Genomic DNA, 18,145 nt, shown 5'->3' on the forward strand with positions numbered 1-18,145 from the left:
TCCCCACCCATTACCACCCCATTAGTTGCCATGTGTTTTCCCCTAACTGTCACCGGCCACACTGCCTCTTTGTTACCCTGGGACGTTCTGGCCTGCCCTCCCCAACACGGGGCTGAGCTTCAACTCTCAATTGTGAAATGTTTCCTCCCTGCTCCCCCTTTTTCCTCTTCCAGGGCCCCAGACCCTTTAGCAAAAAGCACCCACTGAAGGGCATTCTCCACTCTGTTTGCACAGCACGAGTGGGCCCCCAGTTGCCCGGCGCCCCTTGTCGTCCATGAGCACATTTCCCCTTCTTATTGGTATTCAGTCAATACCTTCCTTTTCCGACCCTTCCCTGCTTGGCCTCCTGGATCTACCGACAGAAGGCCCTTTGTTGAAGCAGCAGAGGGTGTAAACACCAGGGCTCCGAAGACAGCGCCTGGACTTCAAAGGGGAAATGAGTCATTGCTCATCGGTGGGGTGGGGTGGGGTGGGCTCTCCCCAGAGCCCCTCCTCTGAGCACCTCCAGCCAAGGACCAACCTTCTGCATCCTGTTACTGATCAGACGCTATTTCCAAAGCTACTCATTGATTTTTATTGTTCCAAATTTGACATGAAAACGGGAGCCAGAATCCAGGGTCTGGTAAATATTTTGTTACACAGTTTGCTGGAAGCACTTTGCTGTAAAGGGTAGCTTCCAACACGGGGGCTTGGGCTAGGGGCCTTCCAGGCTCCCACCATCTGCCAGCTTCATGCGTCTGCAAGCAGATTACCCACCCCAAACGCCATTTGGACCGGGCTTCTCCCCTGCTTGCAAGTCCTCCGAGTGTCCCTGATTAGACAGCTCTGCATCTGAAACCACCCGAGCCCATCAAGCCGGCTGCCCCATCTCTCAGGCACACAGGCCCGCCACACTGGGATCCAGCCCCTCCTTCAACTCTCCCAGGACTGCGGTGACGCACAGAGCAGCCCACAACTTGGCAGCTAGCTCCTCAGGAAGCCTGCTGTGTTCAGAACAAAATCCATTTCCCACACCTTCCACCCACAGTACCCAGTTCTGCTTCTGGAGCGAACACAGATTTGAAATTGCTCTCAGAGTTCCTCTACATTTGTTTTTATCACACCAAACAGCCCCAGGCCCCTTGACTACATCTCATATGAAATAGTGTCCACCCGGCTCCTGATGTTAGTTGCCCTTGTCCACTATAGGTGGTTTCCCCACAACCACCTACAATAAAGCACAGATCCTGCTACGAAACACTGTTCCCTGCATGTGCTCAAATCACCACTTATTAGAACAGGCCTGTCCCCTCCCCTGAAGAGGACGCCTCGCCTTCACTAACGCAGCCTGAGGCCACTACCTTCACTCTCTCAGCCGCCTTAGCCTTACCGCCTTAACCCACGTGCCCCTTCCGTCCTCAGCTGGAAGCCCCAGGCCCGGTTCACAGTGAGCGCTGCCAGAGCAGGCCTCCCCATTCTGGGCTTCAAAGCCATCTTCATATTTATCATATTTATGTCATTTCACCTTAGGATTCCAGCCCAGTTCGTGGAGATCTTCCTCGGTCTTACTTCTGTCATCTTGGGCACGTGGCCACCCCTGGCCATTCTGTGCCACCTGCAAACCTGCCCAGCATGCCTCTGCGTGCTCATCTGATTCATTAATGAAAATGATAGAACAGGGCCCAGAGACACTGATGACTTGTCCAAGGTGTCACAGCCAGACGGGGACAGAGCCAACCCTGACACAAAGCGTCCTGGCCTCCGGGGCTCATTTCCGTCGCGCTGTGCCGACGAGCCCCAGAACCCCTCAGAGTGCTTCCTCCCAGGCCCTCCCCCACCCCCACCTCCCACTGGCCCGTCCCAAGAGGCCCTTTACAGACAGGAAAGTCTGGCTTCCTGGAAAGCAGATGGGGAAACTGCCACCTGCCCGAAGCATCTTAGTTTGTTGACTTCTAGCAGCTTCCTGAACCTATGGCTCTGTGGCCAAACAGGACCAAGAGGGCAAGAAGGTCCTGGGGGCCACTCCTTCACTAAGCTGCCTGGAGAAAATGGATGAGAACAAGGGGGGGCCCACAGAGACTCGGGGGATAGCTCTGAACCTTAGGAAGAATCTACAGACAGTTTCAGCCTTACAGCTTCCTAGAAGCAAGGCTCTCAGATCAGTCCTGGAAATATGCTAATGACCAGGTAAAGGGCTGATTTTGCCACATACTCTTGCTCTGAACGCAATTCTAGAGAGCCTCACCGAGATCACTGGGCAAACAGGCCAGGAAAATAGGTCAAGGTTAGTGTGAGGGTTCCTAGTGGTCAAAGCTACTCACCAAGGAGCCGCCTGTCATGTGAAGTAGCAAGCTCTCCATCACCAGTGTGTCCTTGCACAGGTTCGTCCCATTTGAACCAAAGTCTAAGGTCCTGTACCCTCTCTCCTGTGACAGTCCCTTGTGCTTCCAAGTGAAATGCCATCACTGGACCCCAAAGAGCCAAAACAATTTTGACAAAAAAAAAGTTGAAGAACTCATGCTCCCTGATTCAGAAACATATTTTAAAGATACAGCAATCAAAACAATGTGTACCTGCATAAAGGCAGATGAATAGACCAATGGAATAGCATAGAAAGCCCAGAAATAAAACCTCACCTATATGGTCAGAAGATCTCTGACAAGGAGGCCAAGACCAACCAATGGTGAAAGGACAGTTTCTTCAATAATCGGAATTGAGAAACTGGATCTCTATGTACAATAGAATGAAGTTGGGCCCTTATCTTACACCATATTTAAAAATTAACTCAAAATAGATCAAAGACATAAATGTAAGACCCAAAAGTATAGAACTCCTAGAAGAAAACATATGGGGAAAGCTTCATGAGATTGAACTTGGCAGTGATTTCTTGGCTATGGCACAGGCAACAAAAGCAAAAATAGACATTTGGGACTACATCAAACTTTAAAACTTCTGTGCATCAAAGGACACAGTCAACAGAATGAGAAGGCAACCATGGAATGCAAGAAGATACCCAAAACATTTTTTTAAAATTCTTATGTCTCAACAAATCTTATGACCCAAAAAATCAAATTACCAAATTTCAAAATGGACTAAGGTCTTGAATGGACATTTAATTTTTTAAGATTTTATGTATGCATTTTTATAGAGAGAGGAAGGGAAGGAACAAGAGAGGGAGTGAAACATTGGTGTGAGAGAAATATCGAATGGTTGCTTCTCGTATGTGCCCTGACCTGGGACTGAACCCGCAACCCAAGCAATAGCCCTGACTGGGAATCGAACCAGTGACTTTCACTTTGTAGTATGACACCCAAACAACTGAGTCACACCAGTCAGAGCTTGAATGGACATTTCTCCAAAGATTACATAAAAATGGCCAAGAAGCATATAAAAAGATGGTCGACATCACGAATCACCAGAAAAATGAAAATCAAAGCCACATTTAGATATTACCTCATACACATTAGTGTAGCTGCTGTAAAACACACACAGAGAAAATAAACAACAGTGAAATGGTATAACCACTAGGGAAAACAACATGGCAGTTCCTCGAAAAACTAAAACCAGAGCTGCCATGCGATCCAGCAATCCCGCTAGATACAGAGTTAAAAAGAGGGTCTGGAGGACGCTGCCCACTCGTGTCCACGGCAGCATCACGCACAGCAGCCAAGAGGGAGAAGCAGTCCGAGTGTCCGAGACAGATGAATGGGCAAACAAAACGTGGTGCGTGCACACATGGGATGTCACTCAGCTTTAAAAAGGAGAGAAATCCTGTCACACGCGGCAACGTGGATGAACTTTGAGGACTTTATGCCAAGTGACATAAGCCAGTCACAGAAACAACAAACACCAAGTGACTCCACTTCTGTGAGGTACCCAGAACACTCAAATTCAGAGACAGGAAGTAGAATGATGGTTGCCAGGGGCTGGGGGACAAGAATGAGGAATAGTTCATGGGTATAAAGCTTCAGATTTGCAAGATGAAAAAATCCTGAAGCTCTGACTACTGAACTGTAGACTTTAAAATGGTTGAGACAAGAGGCAGGGCAGCCCCAGACTGGGAAGGACACATGGGAACCTGGAGTTCAGTGAAGCAGAATCGAGCTAGAGATACATTGGTGAAAGTTTGGGAGCCTTTAGAAATGGCAATACCACCCATGACTTACACACGACACCCTCTGCTGCCCCCCTGGACTTCTGACGCCAAGATTACCCGAAGTCCCAAAGTCATAAAATCATGTGTATGTTCTAGGAAGGACTTTCGATGCTAAGAAGCGTAACATTCAAGTTAAGATTAGATTAAGTAGAGATCGATCAAGAATTCATAAAGAAGCCCTGGCTGGCGTAGCTCAGTGGATTGAGCGCGGGCCGGCAAACCAGAGTATTGCGGTTCGATTCCCAGTCAGGGCACATGCCTGGGTTGCAGGCCAGTTCCCAGCAGGGAACTCATGAGAGGCAACCACGCATTGATGTTTCTCTCCCACTCTTTCTCCTTCCCTTCCCCCCTCTCTAAAAATAAATAAATAAAATATTTTTTTAAAAAAAAGAATTCATAAAGAAGGCAATGCACCATCTCCAAGTGTTTATTTCTTTCAATCTTGCCCTTATAGTTCATGAATCTAAATGTAATGAGTTTCCATCCACAGTAATATTCCTGCCAAATTAATCTAATAAAGAGCTCTACATTACAGTCAGCTCCTGAGGAATGCATTCAGAGAAAGAAGCTGTAGAAATTCTTCTCCCATTTGTACAAAGTCATTATCTCATCTACCACCTATAAAACCAAAGAAAGAAAAGACAGCATGAGCAAAACTCTCCAGTGACAGGCTGCGCTGCCTGCCAAAGCCAGAGCGAGCTCAGGCAAAACACGAAGTGAGGGAAGAAACTCTGTCTCGCACAGAGAAGACATGCAAGGAACTGAGGGCAGGCCCTGCTCGGCGGCAATAAGGGGACCACGAGGCCATTGGGCCCTCACCCCTGCTCAGCCTGGAACCGCCTGCTGAGGCTGTGAGGAGACAGGAGCCAAGAAGCTCACCAGCCTGGGACAACCCATGAAGACGTCTAGGACAGCAGATTGTCCTCTACTGCCCAAGTAACGTGGCTGGATGGGGCGTGCCCGCCCATCCCTCCATTGCTTCCAGGAGGAGGGTTTGGGTGATGACGCTGTATTCAAAGCACCTGCACTGAGTGCACCATAAAAACCACTGTAGTCACCAGAACAGCCTCACCCCATTTCACAGATGAGGAAATGGGTGCAGAGAGATGAAATACCTTGCCCAGAGTCTCCCAGCTAATCAGTAACCCTGATCACTGGAGGAAAAGAGAGGACTCAGTGCCAAGGACCTGCCCCAGTGGAAGAGCTGGGAGAGGTGCCCAGAGGTGCCCTCGTTGGGCGGGCTGCATGGTGTGTGTGCACGGTGTGTGTGCACGGTGTGTGCACACCACTCCACAGCCCTGGGCCGGGCAGGGCCAGCTGGGGCTTCCGGACTCCTGTCCTCCAAGGGAAGTATGGTGGACAGAGTAATGGTCCCCAAGATGCCCGCGTCCTAATCCCTGGAACCTGTGAACGTTACCTTACGTGGCAAAGGGGGCTCTGCAGACGTGATTACATAAGAATCCTTTCCCTGTTCCCCTACCAGACAGGCTCACCAGTTCCTTTCTTCCTTCTTCAATTTCTGAGCTCAGGGCTTTCCACTGGCCCAGCAATGGTCTTGTCTTTAATGTTCGATATCATAGCAAAATTATTTATATAGTTCTTAAAATAGCTTTTAAGATACCCTCACTCTCCTGAAAGTTATTCACAACAGCCTCCCCCCCACTCTGTTCAGAATCTTCTGGATGCTTACGAATCCAGTTTGTTTCCCGCTGATTTTTGTAATGCTCTAGGAGAGGACGGGTGGCTTGTCATTCCTCTGAGTCCTTATAAAGCTTCCCCAGCAGGGCTCATTCTCTGGGGGTGACCCACCGACTGCCCACCCCTCCAGGCTCCTCCAGACCCTGCGTCCCCTGTATTTGTGAAGGCCTCTGTGGCTCAGAGGCAGCAGGTGGGGGTGGGGGAAGCCACGGGCCATGACTTTGGCCAGGACATTAATCCACGCTGGGAGCGTCAGCCCGCTCTGGCACGGGGATGTCAGGCTCACGCCGGCTGCCCTTTTCTGCGGAGGTTCCTGGGCCGGCCCAGCGGGACACTTGCCTTTTTCACTTGAGCCTTGACAGCAGGCACAGGTTTAATGATTGGAAAGCACTCTGAGAATCCAGAGTGCTCCATAATTGCCAGCTCGTAATCCCCAAATTGTTCTCTGCATCGATGAGAGAGGTGGAGCTTCTGCCCTCGGCAGCGCCTTTGTTAGTGTGCCTCTCACACCGCATCAGGCAGGGCAGAGGCGGACCGGCGCCAGGCCCGCAGAGGGGCGCCCTGCAAGGACTCGGCAAGCACGCTGGGGCATGGCTTCTCAAAGCGTGAGCCAGACAAAGGGGGGCTTGGTCATAACGCAGATTCTTGGGCCCTTCACACCTGCTCACTCAGGCACCAGATCTTAGTGCACTGGAATCTGCATTTAATCACTCCCCACCCCCGCTGATGCTCATGCTAATTTGAGTTCTGATGGTGTTGAGGAGGGGGCATGGGTCTGGGGTCCAGAACCTAGGCTCGAGTCTCAGCTCTGACCTGCACTGTCTGAGACCTCAGCAAGTCACCTGACACTAGACTCACGAGATCTAGGTATTCCCTAAAAAACTTTCGAGAGTTTCAGGTCAAATCAGTTTGGGCAGTGCAACACCCTACATGCCCCCTAGGGGATTTATAACACACACAGGTAGATTAAAGGGGCTGCAGGCCCCCCCCCCCCCGACGGAGAAGCCTGTTCGACCCAGACTTTCCCGCACGGGCCAAGAGAGGAGCTTCTTTCTCTCATGAACGACAGAAACATCTCACAGACTCAGTGTCTCATGAGATGAAGCACATGAAATTCCTTCCTGGGGAAAGAGAAGTCTGGAGGGTGAGCGACAGCATCCTAAGGCGGCAGTTCTGGCAGGAAGGAGGCCCTGGACAAGGGAGGGGAGGCCACAGGCGCCCCATTCCTCACGCTCAGGGTCCTCGGCTGGTCCAGTTCCGCAGAACGGCTGCCTGGAGTGGACACGTCACAATGGCGAGGTCACCTTCCTGCCTCGGGTAATTTCCCTTGGAGGCAAGACATCCATTTTTAACAGCTCTTCATTTCAGCGGAGGATGCCCTCCTGCCTCTGGTGGGGGCTGGGGACCGGGACGGGAAGGCAGGCTTTGTTCTTCTGACCAGTGCTGACAGTTTAATTAAACCCAGCTCAAGACAGGGTCAGCGGGGTCAGGCATTCTTCAACAGGGCTCCTGCAGAACACCACCTCCCTGCCTCTCCAGCCACCAGGGCCCTGTTAATGAGTTATCCCGGTCCTTCCAGCAGGGATATAAATAAGGGGAAATAAATGCCCTGGGCTGCCCTGAGTCCCCCACCCCCACCCCTTCCAGGCCCCGCACAGACACAAAAGCCCGATCTTGTCGGATACATATTGGTTTCAAGGCTAAAAAGGAGCCCAGAGGAACTGGGTTTCCAGAAGCGACTTGTGGATGAGGAAGGGAATACAATCAGCAGGAAGACAGATCGAAAAGCAGCAGGAGAGACCCCTCCCCAGAGCTGGGAGGACAGAGGTGTGGGGCGGAGGGGGCCCACACTCACTGTGCTCGGCCCCCACACCTGGGTGAAGACTGGGCTGTACTGCCATGAGAGGAGCAGCCAGGCCCCAACACGGCTGCCCCTGTGGGCATCCATGAAACTTCGCCACGTCCTCAGTAATGCAGCTGACCCCACACCCAGCTCACAGGCCACCAGGCTACAACTGCCTCCAGCAGGGCGGCTGGGCCCAGCCACTGAAGCATCTGTCCCCTCACTCTACACCGACCTGCCGGTAGGTCGGAGGACGGCAGATAGCTCTCAAAGAGCACTCCCCGAAGAGCTCTGCAGCCCTCGCCTCCTGGAGAGACAGCACCCCGCCAGCCTCTCACACGGCTGTCACCCCAGTAGTTCCCAGCACCTAGACCACTGCCTGGCCCACAGGAGGCCCTCAGTAACTGTTGGGTGAATGGGTGAGCAGGTGGTAGGTAGGCAAACAGAAAGGGGGAAGGGGTTAAATGTGGGTGGGCGAGGGGGTGGGAGGGCGGCTGTGGAATGGGGGCAGAGCTGGGCATGTGGGCAGGTCTATATGTGGGTTGGTGGATGGGTAAGGGAAGGGTGAGAGGGCAGGGCTGGATGGGTACACGGGGGTTGGTGGGTGAGTGGAAGTGTGGATGGGTGACCAGATGGGCAGGTGGAGGTTGTAGGGGGGAGGACACGGAGGATGGAGGGGTATGTGGACTCACTGGCGGTTGGTAGATAAGTGGAGTGCAGATGAGTGGGAGTGTGGACAGGCGGCAGATAGACAGCAGACAGGTAGACGGGGTGAGGGACAGGTGGGGAAATAGGTAGACCAGTAGGGAGCAGGTGCAGGAGGTGAATGGACAGTAAGCAGGAGGTAGATGGATGCCATGGAAGCATGAGCTCTAGCCTCGGACAGCCCAGAGTTTACATCGGCTCAGTCCCTTGGGCCGGCTGAACCCTCTGAGCTGGGCAGAGGCCCTCGGTCAGCTTCCTGAGCCTGCAGGATGGATGCGCCCAGCCACACTCCAGCTGCTGCCTGCATGCCAGCCAGCAGGTGCCCCCGTGGGTACACTTAAGCCTCTCATGGAAAAACCTAAAACCTATTGGGGGAGATCCCAGAGAAGCAAGGGGATAGTCTGGTTAGGAAAGGTGAGGCTGAGTCGCCACAGGGAGCAGAGGCATGGACAGGCCACCAGCAGAGGACACATGCTCACAGGGAGCGTGCAGGGCAGCCTGGGCCGCCTCTTTGGGTCAGGTCAGCTGCCCTCTGGGGCAATGCCCAGAGGGGTTCACCCAACATTTCCTGAGCACCTACTATGTGCCATAATGTTTGCACCTGACCTAAGAACAGGTTGTACCTCCCTTTAACCCCCACAACAGCCTATGAGGTAGACATTATCTTCACCTGATAAAGAGCGAATGGCTCAGCGGGGACCGAGGAAGCATCCCTGCATCACACGTCTGGCGTTCACTTAAGTGCAAACTACAGAGGCTTTTCACTGCTTATAAAAACAGGGAAGTCTTGGCCATAAACATGCCAACACGTGCTCTTACAGAAAGAACATCTGGGAAGCACAGAAGAGACAAGTCGCCGCGACAGCCCCTGGTGGCATCACAGTCACTGTGTGTGTGTGCAATCTCTGGGGTGATTCATTAAGTGGTCATACTGTCTGTACCGTTCTGCAGCCTGGTTTTGGATGTCACAAACATACGTATCACTTTATGTCTTTCCTAAAGGCCATTTTTTATGATGATACAAAGATTCCATCAAGTAGATAAAGCATAGTCTACTTAACCATTCCCCCAAGTTTAGACATTGGGTTGTTTCTACATTCTTTACAACATTCAGTATTTCAATGTAGAAATACTCTGTATGTCAGTATTCTAAGTAATGCTGCATGGGACAAGTTTGTGCCAGGTTTTGTTATTTCCCAGGATAGAGTCCCCAACAAGATTTCTAGGTCAAGGTCTAAGCCCCTTTCAGGCTCTTTGAGGACCTTTGCAGGCCCAGTGATTAATTCCGGCCCTGTTGCCAAGCTGCTCTCTGGTCCAAGGCAAATCGCCCCTCGGGCCCACAGGTCCTGCATAAAGAAAGAAATGGGCAGACAAACGCAGCACCAGGGGCAACACTGGTAAAGAATAACCGGTCACAGGACTTTAACTCCTGGAAGCTACACAGACAAAAGCAGCTGAAACCACCTCAGCACCTGACAGACTGCGACTACACCTGACCCTGCACGGTTGGTCTCTCCCAAATTCGTTTTCATGCTGATTAAGCATAATGGCCTCTGCAGGAAAGTCCCCGATTTGCTCCAGATGGAGAGGATTAGTAATGGATCTCTCGCAGCAGAGGGCAGGTCAACAGGTGACAGACCGAAAGGCCTAGCACTGCCTTCCCCTCACCCGCCTCCTAAGGGAAGGGTAGGCCCTGTAATGCAACTGCAGGTGATCCCACCAGCTCCTGCACAGCTCATTGGCCCAGAGTGATCTCCTGACCCAACATGAGCCAAGCGGATTCTTTTCCCCAGCAATCCGGAGTTGGACCTGAGACATTGTAGGGACCTGAGGTCTGAGGCCACGGAAAGTAGGAAGGAGGAGTCAGCATTAAGGCCAACGGAAGGCATGGTGGAACTGAGATGTGGCCCACACGCAGGACACAAGTGTGCAGGCAGGAGTGGAACAGTGAGGTAGATGTTCAGAAAGAACTTGAAACACCCCCGGCACTCACTCCCAGTCCCAGCTATACCTCACTTCCTGTCCCAGGGAACTAGCGGGTCTGCAGGTTGTGCCCTTACGATAATACCCATCCCCACCATTACTGTCACCAGCCTTCAGGGGTGGCGCAGGGGAGCAGCGGGGATGGTTCTGAACCAAGAAGGCCTGACTGCTCCTCAGCCAGACCAACTGGGAGAGTTAACAGAGATGTTTTGGAATGCCTGATGCCCAGGTCAATAAAATAAGGGAGGAGGGGGTGGAGCAAAGAAGAATAGATAAAGAAGATGTGGGAGAAGGAGAAGGGGGGAGAAGGTACAGAAAATAAGTAGCATAGACAGTAGATAGAAAATAGATGGGGGGAGGGTAAGAATAGTAGGGGAAATATAGAATCTAAAGAACTTGAGACACATGTTCATGAACTAAAGGGGGAAATGGTGGGGGAGGGGTGTGCAGGGTGGAGGGGAACAGAGGGGGGAAATAGAACAAATGTAATGGCATAATCAATAAAATAAAAAAAATAAAAAAGAAGATGTGGAGAACATCCAGTCAAGATGGCGGTGTAGGCAGACATGGTTCACCTCGTCACAAAACCACATCAAAATTACAACTAAAATACAGAACAACTATCACTCAGAACTGTCATAAATTGAATTGAATAGAAGTCTGACAACTACGGAGTTAAAGAAACCACATCCACCCAGACTGGTAGGAGGGGTGCAGACGTGGAACAGGCTGGTCCCACATCCACATGTGGTGGATGAGAATTTGGGAGGGGTATCTCGGGAGCAAGGAGGCCCAGCCCCACACCAGGCCCCGCCAGCCCAGGGTACCAGTGCCAAGAAGATAAGTCCCCACAACTTCTGGATGCAAAAACAAGTGGGAATTGAGTCAGTGGAAAACACTTCTGGAGCCCCAAACAGTTCTTATAGAACCCACACACCAACTTACTCAGACTCACTCCCTCTGAGCTCCAGCACTGGGGTTGCAGCTTGAAAGGCACCAGTGGCATAAAAGGAGGAACTGAAGTACCTGGCATCCAGGTGAGCAGAGGCCATTGTCCCTTTTCTAAATCCTCCCTCCACAGAGCTGGCAAGCTGCCATATTTGAGACTCCATCAGCCTGGCTGACACTGTTCTGACCCACCAACTTACAGGCCCACCCAAGTGGCTTTTCCACGTGAATGGCTGGTCTTGGCTCTTGCTTCACAACTTCTTAAATCTTCTCAAACAAGCAGCATCTGGCCTCAATAGGCCCCAGGCCTGATATTAGCAGCAGCCAGCCTAGATTCACAGCTTGGCTTCACCTGGGAATCTCCAAGCTCAGCACAAGTAGCAGCCATCTCAGATTGCTTTATAGCTCAGGCAGGGTGGCTCTGGGCAAAACACAGGTGGGGGCTGAACTTGACCTGCAAGACCCAGGAAATCCCAGGGCCAATGCACCCAGTGGACAGCTACTGACCATGTTGGAGCACCATCACCCTGCCCCCACACAGTGATCCTCCACAGAGGTTGGTGGTCAGTGGTCACAGCCAGTCCTTGCACCTGACTGGCCTGAGTAAATTTCTCCCATTGATCTGCCAAAGCAGCCAAGACTCAACTACAAGAGGAGGGTGTACTCAGCCCACACAAAAGGTACTTCTTGAGGACCCAGCTTGGGGAACAGGGGAGGCTGTGTCACTGGACCCTACAGGTCACTTACTACACTAGGTCATGCTACCAAAACATGGAGCCAAAGCAGCTCTACCTACTACATAGAAACAAACACAGGGAGGCTGCCAAAATGAGACAAAGAGAAAGGGCCCAAACGAAAGAACAGATCACGACTCCAGAAAAAGAACTAAACAAGTGAGATAAGCAGTCTATCAGATGCAGAGTTCAAAACACTGGTTATAAGGATGCTCAAGGAACTCGGCAGGGACCTCAACAGCATGAAAAAGAGAGGCCGGGGGTGAGCCTTCAGCTGTCAAGGGAAGAAAGGGAAAGCAGCCACTGTGTGTGCCCGGCCCTGTGTCACAGGCAGCTCTGGCCCGAAGGAGGCGAAGACCAGCAGAAAGGGTGATCGCTGAAGGTCACCATGGAGAGGCCTCCAGTCCAGGAAGAGGAAGAAATGGGAAGTGACCAGAGAGACCATTTGAATACACTAAACATTAGAGTTCCACCTTAAGGACAAAAACCGTGAAGGCAGGATCAGGTGACAGATTCTGGAGCTGCCGAGACCCCTGGGCTTATCAAAAGGTCTAGAATTCATGACAGAGGTGGAGAGAACTGGCCCCTCAGCATGCAGAGGGCCCCAGGGTGCCATCTCCCACGAGCCCCTGCCCTGCCGTGTGTATGGCATCACCTGCTGCTTCTTCCTCCACTGGCTACTGTCCTACAAACTTCAGGGAAGCAGTCCTGCATCTCACACCAGTCTTGCTGTGGTTTTTCAGGTTTGTTTTTTCTTTCTAATTTTTGTCCTATTTTCTAAATATTCTATATTTAACTTTTTTAAAGGTTTTATTGATTTATTTTCAGAGAGAGGGGAAGGCCGAAAGAGAGGAACAGAAACATCGATCATCCACCTCTCGCACACCCCCAATCGGGTACCTGGCCCACAACCCAGGCATGTGTCCTGACTGGGAATTGAACCAGCAACCTTTCAGTTCATAGGCTGACACTCAATCCACTGAGCCACATCAGCTGTTTTTCAGGTTTTTAATGACAAAACTAAGGGGCTCAAAAACCTTCTAAATCAAAATTCGAAAACCTAATGAACCCTTCAAAAACCTAACAGGCGTTTATAATTGTTCTAAGTAATACAGAAAGAAAAGGAAAAGCTAGGAAAAAACCATAAATCATCAGAAAGTAGATGCAGGGCTCAAAGTTAAGAAAATGTTTCTAAGATGCAGACCTTTTTAATAACGGACTGATTGCTCCAGGAGGTGGCAGACTTGCCATCACTGGAGGTAGCGAGCAAAGACCAGAGTGCCCTTTGCCCAGGAGCTGCAGGAGAGGCTTCTCAGGAGACCTCCAAGGTCCTGTCCGACCCCAGATCCCACAGAACGAAACATGTGGCAGAGCAATTACAGACGCATCTGGCAAATCACAAAGCAGCAGAATTAGCCGCAACCCTACAAACTTGAAAGAAGCACATTTACAACGAATGAGAGTATCACATTACACACAGTTAATAAACTCACAGAGCTTATTACTCTGAGCTGAAAGTAGAAATAGGCCCCAAAAGAGCTTAGCCGAATGTATAAAATTTGACCTAAGGCAGATTACCAAAGGCAGTGAGAGGTGGGTAGGAATGGTCCTCCCTTCACAGTGGGGCCCACCCCACGCCCGGGCAGCACATGGAACTGGGTGAGCTTCAGATTCTGTCAGGTGCTTGACATGGAGCAATGCCCTACACTGCACCTGCCTACAGAAAGGGCCTGACCTGAGTGACCCTGAGCAGCTCCTCCCCAGGGAGGAACATGGGGGTCGCGGGAAAGTTCATGCCCCACTGACCACACACAGCCCCTCCTACCACAGGGCGAGGGGTGAGAACACACAGAATGCTTTCTGGCCACAGAGCAGCACTCACAGCCTCGACAGAGCCTGGGTGTTCTGGAACAGCAGTTCTGGTAGCGTGTGCAGCTGGTTCCGGTTCAGTCGCCTACAAAAGAGAGGGGAAGAGTTGGAAATTGCCTTGGAAACGCAAGAAATCCAGAGGACTTTTCAGGAAACACTGGATTCAGAGTCAGAGAGCCCAGGGTTCAGATCTTAACAGGGTCACTGTGTCACCCCAGGGAAAGTAACTCCTTTGGGCCTCAGTTTCCTCATCTGTAAAGTGGGGATCCTGCCATCCAACACTTGGGGAGAATACAAGCAAAACAATTATGAAAGTCCCTCCCCAAGGACCTGCCACGGACTGGGCAGTCAATACAAATACAGCATCTTCCCTTCCGTCTCCTCCTCCCATGCCCCTCAGCATCTTCACTGACACCTGCAAGACGTTTTGTGATGGGCATGGCACTGACTCAAGTCTGTCTCGGTTCGCAAGTGGGTATCTGACCACCCGGGAAGTGTGGGCTGTATCCTCGCGGAGTGGGACTGGCCCCGTGGCTTTGACTCTACTGCCGTCATCCACACAGGGCTCTGTGGCAGCTTGGCTTTTTTGTTTGCTTTAGGTCTTTTTTCAAAAAGAAAATAGCTTTATTGATTTTTTAAAAAATTATTTATGGAAATGCAAGCTTAACTTTTTTTTAAGCCTCAAATAATACAAGAAAAACTATTCAGCCACCTGCATTTTTCTGACTCGAAAATTTGGTGGCTGTCTTTCCATGCCAAGCAACAGAGAACCACCCCCTTTATCTTCAATGGCCAAATAGCAAGTTCATCATGTTCAACTCCTCTGCTGGCGGGCAGTCAGCTTTTCTGCATCACAAACACAGGCAGGGGCGGGAGGCCGGTGCTAGCATGCGGCCCGACGAGAAGACCCGCGCAGAACGGACCCAGCCTGGTCCTGGGAATGCAGCGACACACATCCAGACGTCTCCTGGCACCTTGGGCAACTAACACCCTTTATTTCCTAATTTTTTTCAATTGCAGTTGGCCTGCCATGTTACGTTAGTTTCAGGTGTACAACACAGTGAGTAGACAGTTAGGTAGCTTACAAAGGCAATCCTTCCAGTAAGTCTAGTCGTTACACACGTGCACAGTTATCACGGCATTACCGACACATTCCCTGCGCTGAACTGCACACCCCTGTGACTGCCAGGCAACCGATTCTCTGACACCGCAGTGCAGGGCTCCAGCCCATCAGGCTGTGTGACATCTATAACCTACAAAACTTCGGTGCTCACACAGTGCTCCATGACCATCTGCAGGGCATCGCCTACGAGCTGGTCAGAGCCTCAATACCCTAGGCTCTACCCCAGACCTGTTGAATCAGTCTGCGTCCCAACAACATCCCCAGGGGACCCGTTTTCTCGTCCAGGTTGGCGACACACTCATGTGAAATGCGGCCCCTGCCCTCCAGCTATGGCACGATCTGGGATTCGAACAGCCTCTCCTCCTTTGAACAGTGGTAGACGGCCATCAACCAGCTGGGCAAGAGCTTTCTTTTGCTGGGAGGGAGGAACAAATATAATTCTGTGTGGCCAGCGGTAACTGTCCGTGGTTGGTAACTGTCTGTCCTAGGAGGTCGGTCACCTTTCATCTGCTCCGTGAGAAAGGTACACTTCCCAGCACGGTACAGACAATTAGTCCAGTGGCGAGGAGTGTTATGGAAAGGACCAGCTCCTAGGGAAACACATCACTGCCTAGGGAAAAAAGGAACCGCTAACGGAATCGTTAAAGCAACAGGAGGAGACTTCAGACGGCTCCAAGTTCCTTAACCTCATCCAATAAATTAATCCTGTGTTTACACTGCCTGGTAATCATTGGTTTTTGTTTTGTTTTCTCCAAGATGGTTTCATTTTTCTGGCTCCAGTTTCTGAAAACACTTAAAAAGAAAAGGGACCCAAATAGCTAGTTAAAGTGGGAAATCAAAGGACGCCGAAGGAGGGACCCAGCATGCTGACGGGCCCGCAGGTTGCTAAGCAGAACACGGTAGTAGCGGAGGCTGCCAGTCCCGAGGAGCCCTCACTGTGTGCCAGGCACCAGAACAGATGTTCCGCAGGCCTTTCCTCACCATGGGAGGGAAGGCGGAATAGAAAGGCGGGTTTCTTTCTCGTGAGTGGGACCAGGCCGTACATCCACGCACAGCCCCTTCCCCCCGCCGTCTCGCCACACGGCTTGACTATATGCTCAGGGTATGTTGCACTGTCTCTTGGATAGCTGAGGGATTGGGAGGTCCCGAAGTGCCTGACTCCCCCAAGTTGCCTCTGAGCGGTAGTGGTGGGGTCCGGAGCCTGCCTGTCCCTGCTCCCCATCCTGGCTGCCTCTGCATTACACACAGATGCCCCTCGGCCAGCAGGGGACTGAGGGCTCTGCTCCCCCATCACCGGACAGACTGATGTCAATGGCGGCCGGCCCTCACCACCCAGAATCACACGGGTTTGTGACTGCTTACAGGAAGCAGTTATGTCTGCTCCCAAACCTGTTTAGCCAGAGGTACTTACAATTGTAATTATATAAGTTAATTAGTTGTTACATAAACAAACAAAATGCCAGTGTGAAAAGAGAGTCATCTCCATGAAAACTAGGCTGAACGCTGTGGAAAGAGTCGATAAAAGGAAAGCCGCTGACGAAAGGGCTGCTGGGTCATGTAAAAGACAGTGTGGGGGGCACAGCAGGGTCATAAAGCAAATTCAGAATCCTCCACCCACGTGTCTTCCAAGGGCCCTTCAAAAATCTCAGTCCACCTTAACGAAACCAAAAATCGTAAAAAAGGCATGCATGTGTGTGGTTTCCGTGAGGAAAACAAGACGGAACTCCAATCAGCAACTCACAATGAAAAGTTCTTGGGGGGAAAGGTGGCAGGTGAGAAGGTCAGTAAATGTTCACTTGTGTGTTTTAACTTCACGTGAAGCGTGTAGAGCATGTGTGGTGTTGGTGCCTCCACACTCCGCCCCATGCCTAGGGTTTACTGATTCGCCACTGGTCTCCCACAAGTCAGAGGGGCTGCCAGCCACCCACAGCGAGCACTGGACACCCCCAGGGTCAGAGCAGTCACAAAGGAAGGCACTGGAAAAGGACACAGAGACAAAGTCTGCAGTGACATGTTGTGGCTCAAAAAGGAGGGACCTACTCAGCCTTGGGTGGCAGAAGCAGGCGTGACATGGGCCACCAGGCATGTCTGAGCCCCACCCCCACCCTCTCTCTCCCTCCAGGTCAGGGCAGTCCTGAAGCTGCAGCTGGAGCTGGGCTGGGTCCAAACGAGCCCCTCAGAGCTGGGCCTGGAGTGTGGTATATTCTGTCCTGAGCCTTTTAAAGAAAACAAACACAGGACTCAACTCCTGTTTCTCTGGGGGCTCCTTACCACTCAGTTTTAGGCCAGATGAGGAAGGTCAAAGAAGGATCACCTTGGCTTTCCTCCAGGCCACAGGAAGGCAACAAGACAACCACAGCCTTCCCTTTTCTTTCTTTATTTTCTTTGATGTAAAAAAGAAAAGTGAGGTATTAGGACACAGCCATTAAGAGCTCAGGCTTTGGAGGCAAGATGGTCCGGGTTCTAATCCCCTCCCCTGCACGAAATCACTTAATCATCATTTCATAAGGCAAGTGCCTTAACTTCTGGGCACCCCTGCCCCGTCTGTAAGAGAACACTGACCCCAGGCTGCTTCAAGGATTGAATGAGACATCGGGGGAGGGGCAGGAAAGAGCTAATCTTGGTGCCCTGCACAGAGTGAGACGATCAGTAGCAGCTATGATCATAAATTCATTTAAGGAAAATCCATAAAAAAATAAAAGCACACAGAACAGAATTAAAGTCGCCTGTTATCCCACCACCAATGCAATGAGAGTTACTATTTTCAATTTTCTCCCTCCTCCTGCATTCTGTCCACGTGCACGGTGACTTTATTTACACAAAGGGCACTTCCTGCCTCATCCACTTCACGCGATATTGTGTGTATTCCCAGGGCCTTCACTGTCCTTCCGAAGTGTGACTGCATGGCTTATGTCTCCACCAGCATGACTGTCCCCAGGTTTTATTGTATTTAAATAATGTGCAATGAATATCCTGAGAGATACATTTTTTAGTCACGTCTCTCATTATTTCTACTTCAAAAGGCATGACCCTTAGAATTCTTGACACCTACATCCAAACGGCTCTGCAGAAAATTGACATCAGTGACCACCCTGAATGTACATGCC

The 18,145-nt window shown here is 51.1% G+C and overlaps 1 protein-coding gene across 2 annotated transcripts in view; it reads right to left on the reverse strand.

Moving 5' to 3' along the window:
- Positions 1-18,145, reverse strand: part of SLIT1 (slit guidance ligand 1) — a 152,068-nt gene that overhangs the window by 108,902 nt on the left and 25,021 nt on the right. For both annotated transcript variants that reach the window (XM_037138927.2, XM_037138926.2), the window contains exon 4: positions 13,929-14,000. In XM_037138927.2, coding sequence (XP_036994822.2) covers positions 13,929-14,000 — 72 coding nt within the window. The remainder of the gene's footprint in view (positions 1-13,928; positions 14,001-18,145) is intronic.

This window comes from Artibeus jamaicensis, unplaced genomic scaffold (genome assembly GCF_021234435.1).
Source record: "Artibeus jamaicensis isolate MK-2021 breed Jamaican fruit bat unplaced genomic scaffold, CSHL_Jam_final contig_252, whole genome shotgun sequence".
NCBI lineage: Eukaryota > Metazoa > Chordata > Mammalia > Chiroptera > Phyllostomidae > Artibeus > Artibeus jamaicensis.